This window comes from Protomyctophum parallelum (assembly GCF_964188405.1).
Source record: "Protomyctophum parallelum genome assembly, chromosome: 16".
Classification (NCBI taxonomy): domain Eukaryota; kingdom Metazoa; phylum Chordata; class Actinopteri; order Myctophiformes; family Myctophidae; genus Protomyctophum; species Protomyctophum parallelum.
The window spans coordinates 14,840,695-14,857,124 of NC_139711.1; the positions used below are offsets into that span (position 1 = coordinate 14,840,695).

Consider the following 16,430-nt stretch of genomic DNA (forward strand, 5'->3'; position numbering starts at 1 on the left):
CCCTATCTTTAACCAATTGAGAGTGTAAAATGAAACCACTATAAACAGGGACCATATTTGGTTTATATTTTACACTCTCAAAAGTAAAATTATTGTTAAACATCTGCATTACTTAATTTACAAGAAGTCTAGTTTAGAGCATAGAAGAAATAACAGCCCTCCAGGCCACGCGGGAGATGGGATTCCCACCTCCTCGATCCCATAGCTCCTCCATTAAGTTAAACCCGGCCCACGCTCCTCTCCCTCGGGCACCATGATGGACCCCCTGCTTAACGTAAAGGTCCACGCATCATCACTCATTCGGCCGGGACACATGTGGCAGATTTATGACATGTCCAGCAGAGAGGGATATTTTTTGGGGAGAATGCGGTCCAGGGGGGGGCTGGGCAGAGAGGAGGTGGCCTAAATGAGTGATGAGTGTCATCCTATACTCCCACTTGTTGATGAGCAACACACTGACAGTCATGTTTCAGGGCTAATGTAGGCCCTAAAATAAAATAATAATAATAATAAAGAAAATCCAAACGGGAAGCACTAAAAAATGTTGACGGGTGCAGGACATAAATATACATATAGGCATATAGCATAAAGAAGTTAGGAAGTCCGCACACCGTTCTTTAAGCTCCCATAAGTTTTATTTAGGAATCAGGAATCAACGTGAATAGTCAATTTAGTATATCATATAGGCCTAATCAGATATTCGATTGGACTGATATTATTATGACGTTTTGCGTTTAACCTTGAAATCCTGCTCGGCAAGCGGCATATATGTGTGTCGCCGCCTCAACACGAAACACTGGTTTAACAGACAGTCATCTTGGTTTCCCCTTCTACATCATGTGCTTTGATTTTATTGTAATGCATGTTTGCGTTGATCTCATGGGCCTGAGCTGGTGGTGTGAATGATGATGGCCCGGATTAACATGCCAAATGCCTCATTTGCGGACGAAACACACACCCCGTTTATCCTTCAAAGCCTCGCTCGTTGTGGAACGGACCAAGACATGTCATCTTCAAAGTGCCGCAGATCTAGCCTACTGCATGGATCAGCAACTTGAGGTGTGAATTGCGCCATGTTACCCATGTAATCCCTCATTTAAGTGTATTCACCACCTCATTCGTTAGCCTATTGTGATGGACTATAGCTAAACCACTGCATAAAATAAATTGTGAATTTAGGAAATAATCATCTGTGTATCCACTCATTCTTGTGATGGACTCTAAACCACAGCATAGAATAAGTTGTGCATTTTGGAAATAATATAAGACAAAGGACGTTATATTGCATTTTATTGAAAAGAAGAAATGAAGAAATAAAGTGTACAAGATTACATAAATAGATTAGGTCATACCTTTTTCTTAAACATCAAGAACCATAAAAAAGTGCAAGTATAGGCCCACATCATATGCGTGGAATAGGCTATGCGTGATTTTCCAAATCAGCTTTCATTAACGGAAGAAGCTTTAGCGCGTTTGTGTCCGCGGAGGTGCCTCCTCCTATAGACGTGTCCGGCGTCTCTCTTGGTGCAGAAGTGCTTGACTCGGACCTGGGCGCAGTCCTCGCACTTCACCGTGCAGCACCAGTGGAACTTGCAGTTGCAGCTGCTGACCACCTCCGCGCGCCTCTGCTCCACGCGCAGGCCGCAGTCGTGGCACAGCCGGCGGCAGCTGCGCTTATCCCGGTGCGTCGCGCCGTCCTCTCCTCCACTAGTGCTCTGGAGACACTCGCGGCCCTCGGTGCCGTGGAGGCCCAGGCTGGCGTTCCTGCTGCAGTAGTCGGGAGAGTCCTCCAGGTAGAGCAGCTCTGCGCGGGCGATGCCGCTGAATGCGTCCGCGATGGCGCCGCCGTCGGCGCTGTTGCCGGAGCGCGTCTGCTTCTTCTTGTCCATCTTCAGGCGGCGCGCCTGCTCGTGCTTGAGTTTCAGGTAGTCGCCGATGTCTCTGAAGTCGGACACCTGCATCCAGCAGGTCTTGACGCTGCAGCTCTCGGACATGCCGTGGCAGCGGCAGACGCGCTTCATTGTGGCCTTCACAGCCTGGTTGGAAATAAAGCACAATGTTCAGTTGTCACTGGTGGAAGAACAAAGAAGTACTCGGGTGTTTTACTCAAGTAGGCCTAGGCTATATAGCTAAATGTAGAAAAAACACAAATATTCTGTAACACATGGGCCATGTGACATGGCTTGTTCCATATTTTGACTAACTCAACATGGGCGCAGTGCACAAATGTGAAGTTGAATTGCCTAAATATTAATGCAATATATGCCTATTGCATTAATATTCATCACGTATGTTGCAGCTGATAAAGGGGCTGATATTGCATATAAGGCTATACTAAAGCATAACCAACAATATAGGCTATACACATGGCTAATAATTGATCACTTCAAGTTTTGTATAGGCATAATAAATCAATACAAAGTATAAAGTAGCCTAATATTTAATTTACCTCTGAAATAGTGAGGTATAGACTATACTGTATAGAAGCATAAAATATTTTAAAAAATATGGTTAATGTTGGCTATATTAATATAGGTGACCATGCACTGTAATTGGACGTGCTGCGTAAAAACGTTCGGTTACTCACCAGCCGTCCGGCCTCGTTATTGTGCAGGTTGATCGCTGCTCGGGAGTCCTGGCCGGTTTCCAAAGCATCCACGTATTGCTTGGATATCGTCTCCCCGAATTCAGCGTTGTCACTGCAGCCGCCCCACAGCCAACCAGTCCCCCCTGCAGGCAAAGAATCATCTCACTTAACCTCGGAAACGTACACCTAAAGAGGCTAACACGTTCAATAGATATAGGCATAAATATGCGCTCACCGATTTTGCCGTTCTTGGAGACATCACAGCCGCAATTGTCCAGATCCCCCATGCTGCAGTTCCTAGTAAGTGTGTACATGACACCTGCTGCGCTGATGGCGTGCACGAAAGATGTCTCTCTCGTGGCTGAGGGAAAAGAAGCAACAATCGTTGTATTTAGCTGTTTTTATACTGTTTTTGATTGTTCAAGCACTTTGTTTAAAAGAAGTGCAATAAAAATATAGCAATTATCTAACAATTACGCGTGCGTAAAAGGAAACTAAAGGTTGATTTATGTCTGTATAGTCATACGTTTATTATAACACTGCATGTCAACACTGAAATAATAACTCCCATATTGGTATAAATTACACCAAATAATGTGTCTTGTTATTTTTGGAAACGTACCACTTCTCAGTCCTTTCAGTTGGATCGCACTCTCCGGACAGTTCCACCGTTCCCAAGCGAACTGGTGTTTGCACTCTTCCATGCCGGCCTGCGCGCCCACCTGCACGCTGCTTGTATAAGTCAAATAGGCCTTGGGTCCTGTCATAAGAAAGTTGTTTGCAGCCCTGGAATGGTGAAAAGACACACAACAGGCAATTTAAAATTGAGAGAGAGAGAACAAATTAAATTATAAGGACACATGTATAGGCCACATAAGCGAATCCACAGACGAACTATAGCCTACAATAAATAAAGACTTACCAAGCGTTTGCCAGACAGCCGTTGTGGTGAAAAAGTGCTACGAGCAAAAATATAGAAATAGCCATTTTTGAGTCTGCGTTGTTGGCCGCACAGAGGAGCTCTGGTTTATGGTATAGGCCTATGTGTTGTGGTAAGGTTGTATCACAAACCTGCTCCTTTATTTGAACGAGGAACCACGCTTTGTTTCCGTGATCCATAGCTGATTGGGCGATGGATTTAGGAAACGCCTATTGCGCACTTCAAAGGGTGACACGTTTAAAGACAGTTTATTTTCCACCCGCTGGCTCACATGACACCACCACGGCCCACGATGAATCACTTCACCCCGGGATTCCCGCAGAGCCAGTGGAACCACCGCACCAACCAATATACAAAATGACAGCGTCACAATTTCAAAGAGCTGACGAATCCACATGGCACGTTTACAAATGAGACAGGGCGAGTTGCTACTATTAAAATATTTATTAAGGTTTGTTTTATCATGCAAAAATACATCCGACACAAAACATCGCACACAACATCGAACGAGACAACAACAAACAAGTGATACACAAGGGAGGGTCAATCCGTGGGAAATGAATACAGGTTGTCATGCAGTTTGGAGATATAGTCTATCTCTCCAAGTTATAAAGTGCATTAAAAGTCTTTTAATGAAATGCTGTCAGTTGCTGCGAGTCCAGGATGAGGCAGACTCGCAATGTATTGATTGCGGAGACATTCACATAATAGTCTTTAAAGAGCGCGAGCATGCAGTCACTGCTTGTGCTCAGTGCGCGCACGGTGCCTCCGTTTGGTTTTATTGTGCGGCCTTCGTCCGCTCGGCTTCATTTTGCGCGCCCCGGCGCCCCGGCGCGCGCAATAATATTTGGCGACAACCTGCGTGCACCTCTCGCACTTGACCGTGCAGCACCAGTGGAATTTACACTTGCAGCTGCTGACCACCTCGATGTGCTTCACCTCCACCTTGAGGCCGCAGTCGTGGCACAGCCGGCGGCAGCTTTGTCGCTCCCACTGGGAGCCGTTGTTCTTGCCTCCTCCCCCGCGGAGACACTCGCGGCCCTCCGTGCCGTGGTAGCCCAGGCTCTGGTTCTTGGTGCAGTAGTCGGGAGAGTCCTCCAGGTAGATGAGCTCCGTCTTGGGGACGCTGCTGAATGCGTTGGCGATAGCGCCGCGGTTGTCGGCGCTGTTCCCAGCCCTCATTGGCCTCTTGCCCATGTCCAGCGTCCTCGCCTGGTCGTACTTCACCTTGAGGAAGTTCCCCACGTCCCTGAATTCTGACAGCTGCATCCAGCATGTCTGGAGGCTGCAGCTCCCGGATACTCCATGGCACTTGCAGGCTTTCCTCATGGTAGATTTGATGGCCTGTCGGGAGACAAACGGGAGACTATGTGTCAGGCAACTTCTACACTCTATAGTGCACTGTACAAATACTTGACATAATGAAGTAAACACATGTTTGATTATTCAAAAGATAATGAAGCACCACATACCAATCTGCCAGCTTCGTTGTTGTGCCGGTTGATGGCTGCACGCGAATCATGTCCATTTTCCAGCGCGTCCACAAACTGTTTGGAGATCTTCTCGCCGAACGCAGCATTGTCACTGCATCCGCCCCATATCCACCCTTTGCCACCTGCAGAATCAAACGGTCTGAATTATAATATAGGCCTGCTTCTCATTTCATGTTAAGATACAGAATTGTCGCCCCCAGACAGTTCACTTCAGCTTTTCTTTTCTTTTGATCTACGCCAACGTACCATTTTGTCCAATTTTGGAGTCATCGCAGCCACAGTTGTCGAAGTCTCCCATGCTGCAGTTCTTGGTCAGCGTGTACATCACTCCCGCAGCGCTGATAGCGTGGACAAAAGACGTCTCTCTTGTGGCTAAATTGAATTGCAAAGAAAATAGGTTATTCATGTGTAATAATATTATTTTGCTATCAAATGTTGTACCATTATTACGCCTTTGTAATAAGTCCAATCTATGTGCGTAACCATGCGTAATTGCATTCGCCCATATAGGCGCCGCATCATTGGCACAACTAAAAGTATAGGCTATAATTAATGAAACAAGCGAAATGTGCGTTTCCTCACCACTGCGGAGACCATTGTGTGTTGATAACTGGAGCGCACTTTCCGGACAGTTCCACCTGTCCCATGCGAACTGATGTTTACACTCCTGCATGCCGTTCTGCGCGCCCACCTGCACACTGCTGGCATACGTTAGAAAGGCCTTGGGTCCGGTCATGAGGAAGTTATTTACCGACCTGTAGAAAGGAAGAGACATGGTAAGTAAAGTAGGCTATAGCTTATCACCAGACATCATATTATTTCTTTTTTTTTTAAGATCACGTAAAAAAAAAGAAGAAAACGGAATACTTTAAAAGTGAGAACAAGTGTGTCTTACCAAGATGCTGCAACGTGAACTTGACAGATCATGGACATGATGAAGTGAAGATTTAGTTCCATGGTAGCTGGCTGTCCTATAGTCCAAATATCCCCCCAAAAAGCGATGTCTCTTTGTTAATAATATCCAAGGTGTGTGTCTGTGTGTGTGTGTGTTCCGTGAGATGGAGAGGCTACTGAATGTCTGACTGTGAAGACGGAGGATATTTATACGGTTGTTCTCTTTGAGTGACAGGTTGTCTCGTCGCTAACATTTCACTGTGAAAATGCCCCAACGAGGACATTAATGGCCGTGTCCTATTGACGAATAGGAGACGTTGTTGCATAGCTGCACTTCAAAGAGTTGACGCAGACTGTTAAACAGAGCGACTCATTCATTCACCTGCCGTTCCCAGGCCTGCTTTATAGACTTTTCCCACGAATTGGGACATTTCAAGTTATATAGGCTTATAATAATATTGACTATTATTGTTGTTGTTACAATTATTATTATTATGATTATAACTATTATTATTCATATTGTCCCCCTTCAGACTAACGGCTGAAACACATGGAGATCAGTGCACACCCACAGGGCCCACAAAACAATGCAAATAATATATATGTTTTTCTTTTCTATATTTTTGTGCCTCTCTTTTACAGATTAAAAAAAAAAGACCAAATAAAGCACCAGTAAAAAAAGAAAATCCTAAAGTAACATGTCGCAACGCAAGACTTTATAAGAGCGTCAGAAAAAGGAAAAAGAAAAAGAATAATATATATGTGTGTTTTATGGTAAATAAAAATGTTAGGCATGAATGTTAATGTGAAGCTTTGGGCTGCATGGAAGTGGTTGGAAATTTGTTCTTTAGCAAATGCAGTGTTATGAGATTAGGAGATAAGCTACAAGGTGACTGCGAAGCCATAAAGTGGAGATAATAGTCATGTAAATACCACCTCACACAGCGGCGACATTGACATCGCCGTGATAATAGGTTAATAGATGTTTCCGAAGGGAACAACTTGGTGCGAAAACTGTCTGGAATTTACAAGAATGCTGACAAGCAAACACGAAACGCATGTGTTGACGCGGTTAATTTCGGCTATACTGCCTGCATGAACATCATTCAGTATAAAATTGATTTTTTTTTTAATTCTCACGTGACGCTCCCGCATACATCTGGATAAAATCTTAAACCGTTATAGGTTAACCAACAACACCGCAGGTCCACATTGTGTTATTCTTTTATGATAATGCAATTACGATGTTCGATCTTGTCACTGTCATAATCAACAGCCATTAAACTGCTAGTTTCTATCATCTAATATTTCAATGGATTAAGTGGCTAAACCCTCGCCTAATTATTAATTAACACAATAGGATCATTAAATCCCATGTAATCCACTCAAAATCCTTTAAAACCACTTGTCACCCGTCAATGGGCCATCGGGATGTGGTCCTATATGACAATAGAGGCGACTAATCCCCAATAATTCCCCAATAATATTGATTGACACTATAGGATCATTAAATCCCCTGTAATCCACTCAAAATCCTTTAAAACACTTGTCACCCGTCAATGGGCCATCGGGATGTGCTCCTATATGACTAATCCCCAATAATTCAACTTGAGGCTGGGGCTGGGGGGGGGGGGGGGGGGGTGTAATAGTTGATTCTATGATATTTCATAACATAGGCCTGGCAATTTTTTTTATTTTATGTTTTGGGTTTAAAGCCTCCCATGTATTATGCAGGGGGTAGCTCTGACAGTTAACAAGAACAGGCAGTGTAGGCTATAGCCTATACCACACACATTGACAAGATTGATTTATTAGGTTTATTGGTTAAACGTGTTGATAAGGCCGCTTTCACATTGCGGGAAAATGGGGCCATGTGATTTCACACACGCATTCACGCATTGCTATAGGATCATCAAATCCCCTGCATAGCTAATCCACTCAAAATCCCTTAAAACCACTTAGCCTATTGTCACCCGTCAATGAGCCATATGAACCTTATTGCTAAACTATCATCGAAACTGCCGATTATTATGGATATTATGATGATGATCATGTGATCGATCGTTGTGACATTCAACCATCATGATGCAAGCTCACCTCGAGTCGAGACTAGTGGGGTGGGGGGGGGGGGGGGTGGTGGTGAGTATATAACCAATTCTATCTCATGACGTATATACAAATATATAGACGATATATTAGGCTTATAATTATACAGCCTTTATGATTCCTTGATATATTTTCGTATATGATTATTAGGCATACCATACTAGTAGACCTATAGCCTACACACGATGACCGATGTGTATTCGGTTCAAATATTCGTCGATTTCCCGAGGTCAGTATTGGTCAAGAGACATTCAGAGCAACTATAGCTATAGCCTATAGCTTAAAAACAACACCAAGTCAATTCCGCTATAATTAAAATGTCCTAACGGGCATTTCAGACACATTAAAGCGCTACACGGTGTATTGATGGGTGATTTACAGCATGTAGGGTGAGACAAATCGAGCAATAAAGTCTGTGGAGGTGACGAGGTTGACAGGTCCGAGGCCGGGTGGCAGGATCAGCGTCGCCAGGAAAGGTGGGAGGGAGCTAGGGACTGGGAGTGGGAGGGAGGGACGTAGAACTGTCAGGCTGGCTGGGCCACTGAAAGTAGGCTATTAGTAGGCCTAACCTATTAGCAAGTGTCGAAGTTGGCTATATTCAAAAAGTGTATATTATTATTATTATTATTATAAACGGCTGAACAACCTTTGCAGGAGTTTACTATACTATTTTCGTGGGGGGACTATACATAAACATAATATATCATTTTAATGCTGAGCATTTTTCAAGTTTTCTTGGTCCTATTAGTTAGAAGCTGCAACATGTTAGCCTACAAAGTGGTTATACAATGAACCGTAGAACACTAAACACTTAAATACATTATTTCCCCATAATGTTGCTGATGTCTGAGGTGGGTGGGTCTTTCAGACAGTGCCTTCATGATGCTCATTGACATAGAAGAGTTTGTTTCCCTGCCCATTGTCCACTCCACATCCCTGTTTTTTTCTACAAGCAGGTTAGATTTGATTAGTGAGAGTGATAGAGAAAAATCACATACACCCCACAATGTTCTTGTTATATTTATTTATTTATTATTATTATTATTGTTATTACTTGCGCATGCAGAGCGCAAGTACAATATTCGATGCGTATGCACCGTCCCAGCAAAAGACGTAATGAGTATACTTGTGCCTGATATGGCAGTGGTGCCAGATTACATACATGTATACATAGGAGCATTACCTTTAATCCTCCCGACACTAAAACATATTGTCATTACGTCAACATCGAAAACCAATTACACTCTGGCATTGGGTCCTTTAATCCACATCTTTATTACGTCATCATTGAGAGCTAGTTATACCAGTTATACCCTGACGTCATGGGACAGTGCATACGCATCAAAAGTGGTGCAAAGTAACCACAGTATACCGCTAATCAACTTACAAATTACATATTATACATAGAGGCATTTCCTTTAATCCACCCGACACTGATTGACATATACGTTACCATCGAAGGCATTGGGTCCTTTAATCCGCATCTTTATTACGTCATCATTGAGAGCTAGTTATACCAGTTATACCCTGACGTCATATGCTGGGACGGTTCATACGCATGAAAAGTGGCGCAAAGTAACCACAGTATATGTACGCTAATCAACTTACAAATTACATATACATATACACAGAGGCATTTAGTATTAATATCACTATAGTCCAAGATTAAGTAAATTTAAAGCAATTGACAATTTAAATTAAATAATTTTACTATATACGTGATAACGTATTTTATTTCAGTTTATATTCCTTTTTTTCATCGTATATCGATGATTTATTTTTCTTTGAGAAACTAAAAAGGGATCCAGAATAATTCTAAATCGATAAAACTGTATTTCTTATATAGATAGAAACTTGTACCATACTTCATAATACTACTTTTTTACATGCATAAAGTAGGTAGGTAGCAAATAATTCAACATTTCAAACGTTCCTTCACAGAGAAGCTGAGATTTGACAGTTTGCAGTGGTCGACAGTACTTGCACGCTCTGCTTGCGCACTAGTAGGCCATTTATGGCCTACTAGTGCTACTGTATAGTAGTAGTAGTATTAGTATTAGTATTAGTATTAGTATTAGTATAGTTTTTCACTGGACCGTTAACATGTGATGTCCCAGGAATGGGTGGGCCAAAGGAGAAGTGCCCAGCACCATTTCTTTAAGGAATATAAAAAAATAATACCCACGTTTTTCATAGATTTTGCCCCCCTATGTAATATGAATAGGCCTTAACATATCAATGCATTATTACAGGGGTGTCCAAACTTTTTTCAAAGGGGGCCATATTAGAAAATATTAAAACACGCAAGGGTCAACTATACATAATTTAGCTTCGGATTTAAACTTTTTATTTTTATTTTATATTTTTTGTCCCAACGATTTTGTAACCCATTTTTCACCCCTGTGTCAATCATCCTGTGATGTGATCCTGGGTTCTACACACCCTCCGCCAACCTAGGGAGAGCAACAGACTTAACTCATGCTTCCTTCATGCCTGAGTGTCCAAGTTGCTCCTTTAAACCTGACAGGGGGGAGTTTCCCTGGTTGGACGTAGCGCGTGGAAGGAACACGTTATTCCAACCAGTTCCTTTCCCCTCCATCAGGCGTCCCGGCTGGCCAGGGGGAGGCAGTTTAGAGACCAGGATTACTGCATGTTTTTGTGAGGGTACCTACCCTAGGGGACACGGGGAGAACATGCAAACTCCACACAGAAAGGCCCTTTCGCCAACCCCGCCTTCGGGTATGGGCACTGATGATGCAGAGGAGGAAACACGCCGCCAGCACCCACAGCGCCCCGAGCGGGAATCGAACCCAGGACCTTCTAGCTGTGAGGCTACAGCACTACCGACTGTGCCACCGTGTCCCTCTAAACGATTCTATATATTTAACTATTATCAGCCAATTTTAATATCAATGGTCTTTCGTCAGGTGTGTGCTGTGAACAAAACTGTATCTCAGTTCTTTTTTCAGCCTTATGTCACATTACCAAATGTAACCAAGCTAGAAAGTAAAGTATAAAAAAAAGTAATACAAGGAACAAGGAACACTGACAAAGTATTCTCTGCAAAATGCCCAGGTTAAAAAACTTTAATGTAAAAATGTCCCATACTGTTGGGCGGGCCGTTCATAATGCAATTCAGGTATGAAGTTGCGGACGATATAAAATTCACCCCAGGGCTGCATTTGGCCCGCGGCCGCACTTTGGACAGAGCTGCATTATTGTGTTCATCACCTTTATGTTAGGTAAAGGTGGGGCTGCTGATTTGAATTGTTTCTTGTTTCTTGTTTTATTTGGATCCCCATACTACCTTATAGTAGCACTTACTCTTCCTGCTTTATGTTCTGCTTTAACCTACATTATTTGTTATGTATGTTTAGCATAACAATTATAAAACTGCCAAGTAACTGCAGTTACTGCAAACTAACTATACATCTGAAAATCCTCTGTGCCATGCAGGGACCCCCCAGAAGGGAACATGTCTGTGGAAAATGTGTCAATTTTTGCGACGTAAAAGAAAATAGATATAGATTAAGCTTGCAGCATGGCACAAAGTGACAAAGTGACTCTGATATTATTGAATATCCAACATAAAAATGGATAAAGTGGTTAAAATGATTGTGACGCTATATTAACTATACTTTTGCTGCAGGGACCCCACTTTGAGAACGAATGTTGTTTTCAACCCTTTTTGTATCAAGCGCCATTATTTATTCGGCATTTGAGCCAAGGACCACCATTTGAAGACATTTAGCCTCTCAGACCCAAAACAAAAATAATTACATATTTATTTTGTTCTGTATATTGGTACCATAGGACAGGCGTACTCAATGTTTTTGGCTGGGGAGAGAACAGGCAGACCAGGGACGTAGCTGACCATTTCGTTGCCCTACTCGGATAAATTTGTGCTCCCTATGAGAGTGCTGTGTTTCCTCATACTTTTGCTGTTTGTGCAGGGATGCACACACGGCCACTCGTTATTACGTGGTGGAGCAGTGGAGAAAATTGTTATTATGAGGGTCTTGGCACTTTTTGGCACATTTTGTTGCCCCCCTCGGCGTGTTGCCCTACGTAAAATTAAACCAAATGGACCCGTATGGGTCCATTTGGTTTGATTTTATGCTCTCAAGAGTTAAAGATCTATACGGGTCAATTTGGTTAGCAACTCTCCATCATTTAGCTGGGGACCACCTGGAACTACCCCAAGGACCACTGGTTAAATACACTGCATGAAGTCCCATTCATGTGTGTCTCCTCAACTCTATAGATTAGTATAGTAGATACCTTGATGTGAACAGTGGTGGGAATAAAATGGTTATGAAAAGAAAATAGGCCTAGTAATAATATAGAAATACTCAGTTACAAGTAAAAGTCCGGAATTCAAAATGTAATTGAGTAAATGTACAAAAGTATTGGCATCAAACTGTACTTAAAGTACCAAAAGAAAAGAATATATACTCATAGATCGCAGAATGTCTCATTACAAGTTTTCAAATGTATAACAATCTTTTGAAAATAGCAGATCTACAAGCTCCTTGTAGATCTGCTGAAATTGGCTGAAATGGCCGAAATGTTTTTCTGTATGTCTTGTAATAATATTAACAATGAAAATCTATAGCCCGCCTAACTAAAGTTTTCAAATAATGCAGTGGAGTAAAAGTATAGCCTATACAATATTTGCTTTTCCTAGGAGTAGAAGTAAAAGTATTGGAAATACTCAAGTACAAATACCTCAACATTGTATACAGTTCATATATACCCATTCAGGACAGGAAGCCCTTTTGGAGTTGCATGGAAAAACCATTGCTGTGGTTTGGGCCTTAGCAGTGAGTAGAGCCTTGAGCTCTGGTTTGTGAACGTGCAGGTTGGTTGTCTGCCTAGACTAGAGTACAGCTTTGTTTATGCTATAGCCTCCGTTAGCTCTGGCTCAGTGCTGATCACAGCAGAACCTTATACTGTTGACAAGAAATCACTGAGAGTACCATTTAGATACTTTGAGACATTGAGTGGGATAACCAACATAGACAAGAAAACACATAATATTGATTGGTTCCATTTCTTCTCATTTATTTCATAAAGAAAAGTAAAAAGTTGGTCATGAAACATCCCGCATGATTAATATCTGATTGCCCCCTTGCTTCTTCGTAGGCCATCCCCAGCTTCTTCCTATAGTTTGGATGCCTGCCTGTAATTTCATGTACACCAGATCGTTTCACGACTCCCTGTGCAGTTTGGCAATATAAAAGCCTAAAAAAGGCTATAGCAGTAGCAGACAGGCAGCCAGGCTAAATGTTTTCCACCCCAATGATAAAGAGCCACCATGAGGATGCTGTAGTGTATAACCTTACTGCACCCCAGGGAGCCCTATAGCACCCTTATCACAAGACAAAATGAGGGAATGAGGAATACTGTGAGAATGAAAACAAAGTGCTTTTGGTCGCGGCATCATGGCCTGCTCTTCTCTCCTTGTGCTCTTGAAGTCAAGGCGTGGCATCACCTTTCCTTTCCTGTTCGATGGCTGCAAAGAGACCAGAGGGAACAATATAGTCAGCAGGTGTGTGACTGTGTGTGTGTGTGTGTGTGTGTGTGTGTGTGTGTGTGTGTGTGTGTGTGTGTGTGTGTGTGTGTCTGTGTGTCTGTGTGTCTGTCTGTCTGTCTGTCTGTCTGTCTGTCTGTCTGTCTGTCTGTCTGTCTGTCTGTCTGTCTGTCTGCGTGCATGCGTGTGCGTGTGCGTGTACTGTTTGCAGTAGACTGTATTTTGTATTTGTGAACATGGCAAAGTAGCATACATAAATGTATACTTTGTATGTCATAAATGTATAGTATAACTACTCATACGCATCAGTGTGTTTGGAGTGGATGTGGAAATGCAGTTGCATGCAGCTCTGCTGATGATGCAGCGATGCAGAGGTTGGTTTGAACAAGCTGACAGGATGAATTGACAACCCCGCATGTGACACCTGACTGCTGATGGGGAAAAACTGTTGCAGGGAAGACACAATATAGAAAACATAGAAAGGCTTGGCTTTGCTCTGCTGCAGTAAAAAAAGAAACAGATTATTCAATATTCACTCACTCTCTTTGGTGGGCAGAGGGTTCTTCTCCTTCGTCTCGGTTTTCTTCAGCTTTGCCTTATCAAAGCGGGCGATCTCAGTCAGGTCAGGTTTGTCGGACATGTTGGCTGAGGTATAAGAGAGAGAAGAGTAGAGTCATAAACGCAAGAAGCCCACATGAGTCGACGCCCCCTCACAGCTGTCATTTTCCACACATACGCTGTACTGTACAAGTGTTAAATCCCAGAGTGAATTTGACTCTGAGGGTGTAAGAACCTATATATATAAAAAACCCGCTGATGAAAGGAGTGGCACACACACACACACACACACACACACACACACACACACGTTATAATGTGTATACACATGTATGTACTCTCATATTCCTTGCCAGACCGTTGGCTATAGCTGGGCTCTCTCTTTATCTCTCCTTTTCTTTGTTCTTTCTCTCTGCAGTCTCTTTCGGTCTCTCTGTCTGTGTCTCCATCCCCTCCCTGCAGCCACATGAAGCTGAGCAAAGCTCCCCAGGCAGGCATGCAGTCACTGCAGTTTTAAGTACCAACCCGAGCCTCAGGTCTGCTGCACCTCATACAGACTATAACTCATGAGGCTGTCAGTTTCTCAGCCAGTGCTTCTGTCAGAGACTGGTGTTGAAATGAGAACATCCCATGGACCCGCCGGCTATAGCCTATGCAGCAAGTAATTTTCACAGCAAGCTAGCGGAAAATGAATCCTGTTCACACACAAAAAAAAAGAAAAAGTGAATAGGGTTCAATTGAAATGGTTTGATGTTCACCAGGCATCTAAGATGTGTTGGGCACGTGCCCAGAATCCTTAATTATGTTCCAACGCTGACGCTGGAAGCCATTTTCAGAGCTTATGATGATACTGTGACCATCCCATCTCTGTGTGGACATTGTCTATACCTGTCTCTGATGATCCAAACATTAACCCATTGTCCTTCTACATCAGTATCTTCATTGTCATCCTCCCTCCATCCCATTATCATCATCATAATCATCATCAATGCCTCCGTTGCCAGGAGCAGCCAGCCACACCCCAATCCCTTTGTCTGCAGGCTGCCAGAGAAAGGAGAGGATGCAGCAGGAAGGCAGGCGAAGAGACACAGAGATATATATATATACTGTATATATAATATATATATACATACTGTACACACACACACACACACACACACACACACACACACACACACACACACACACACACACACACACAAAAGGGGGGAAAAACATTTTTGTCTTACCGGGGGGTTCCACACAGCAGTGGGCTGACAAATCCACCAGTGGAGAAATTAGTGAGAGAGAGAGAGGGAGGGGGGAGAGAGACACTGGGGAAGGACTGAGAGAGATGGAGAGATGGCAGAAGGGAGAGAGCTGCACAGGAACTGCGTGAATCTGCCGGTGTGAACACGCCTGCTCCTGCATCAGGGTATGACACAGAGAGAGAGAGAGAGAGAGAGAGAGAGAGAGAGATAGAGAGAGAGAGAAAGAGAGGGTGGGTGGGTGGGTGGGCAGCGCAAGAAAAGCTTGTTCAGCCTTCTTTCCTGGTGCCAATACTCTTTAGGGAATAGACTGCCCATAGCAAACAGCTGTGCAGCTTAGCTCATCAGAGATGCATTATGATGAATTATTGAGTCCGTAATGTACAGTATTTTTGCTGAGTGAGTGGGTCAAGGACACATTGTGTTAATAACACAAACCAGTTTCCATATTCTAAGCGTGTCATAATAATAGGTGAACATTTAGCAAAAATATAGGTGAACATTCAGTAAGCTGATCTTGTAGAGAGGGAGAAAAGGAGGGATCCCCAAGACAAGTATAGAACCCTGGGGGACACCGACCAACAGATTATAGGGTTTAAGTAGTTAAAGTCAAATGAAACAGGGTTTTGTGTGCATCTCCGAGGATTATGTGTTTTATGAAGTTCCACTTCCCTGCACGACGTGCACGGTGCACGTGTTCTTCATTAGGCTGGGGACACAATAAAATATCACAACAGTTTGTTTGTCAAATAGGCCTACCTCAAAGAGCAGTTTGAAAAATATCTATTTATGATATAGGACTACTTTGTTTTTCTTATTTGTCCCACTTATAGTTAGTGCTAGTCCCCATATATAGCTTTTCGTCCCAACATGTGTCACATTTGCCATTGACAATGAAAGGATAATTTTCGTCATATGTGGACGAGCAAATCGACTTTTCAGTGCAACAGTTTTAATTCAGCTCGGGGATTATATAGGCATATATTGTCATCTTACAGTTCATATATGATTGATATGAGAGCGCCCCGATCACTTCACACAGGTGGTGATTTTTAAATATCAAGCCTTAGTA

At 43.0% G+C, this 16,430-nt stretch overlaps 1 protein-coding gene across 1 annotated transcript; it reads right to left on the bottom strand.

The window, feature by feature from the left end:
• Nucleotides 1-1,439: 1,439 nt before the first annotated feature.
• LOC310873656 (protein Wnt-8-like) lies at nucleotides 1,440-14,193 on the bottom strand (the record flags this gene model as incomplete). The annotated part of the gene is made up of 6 exons (XM_083786205.1): nucleotides 1,440-2,036; nucleotides 2,588-2,730; nucleotides 5,267-5,392; nucleotides 5,603-5,775; nucleotides 8,400-8,514; nucleotides 14,094-14,193. 6 exons carry the CDS (start codon nucleotides 14,191-14,193, stop codon nucleotides 1,440-1,442), a joined length of 1,254 nt encoding a protein of 417 aa, XP_083642331.1.
• Nucleotides 14,194-16,430: the final 2,237 nt, after the last annotated feature.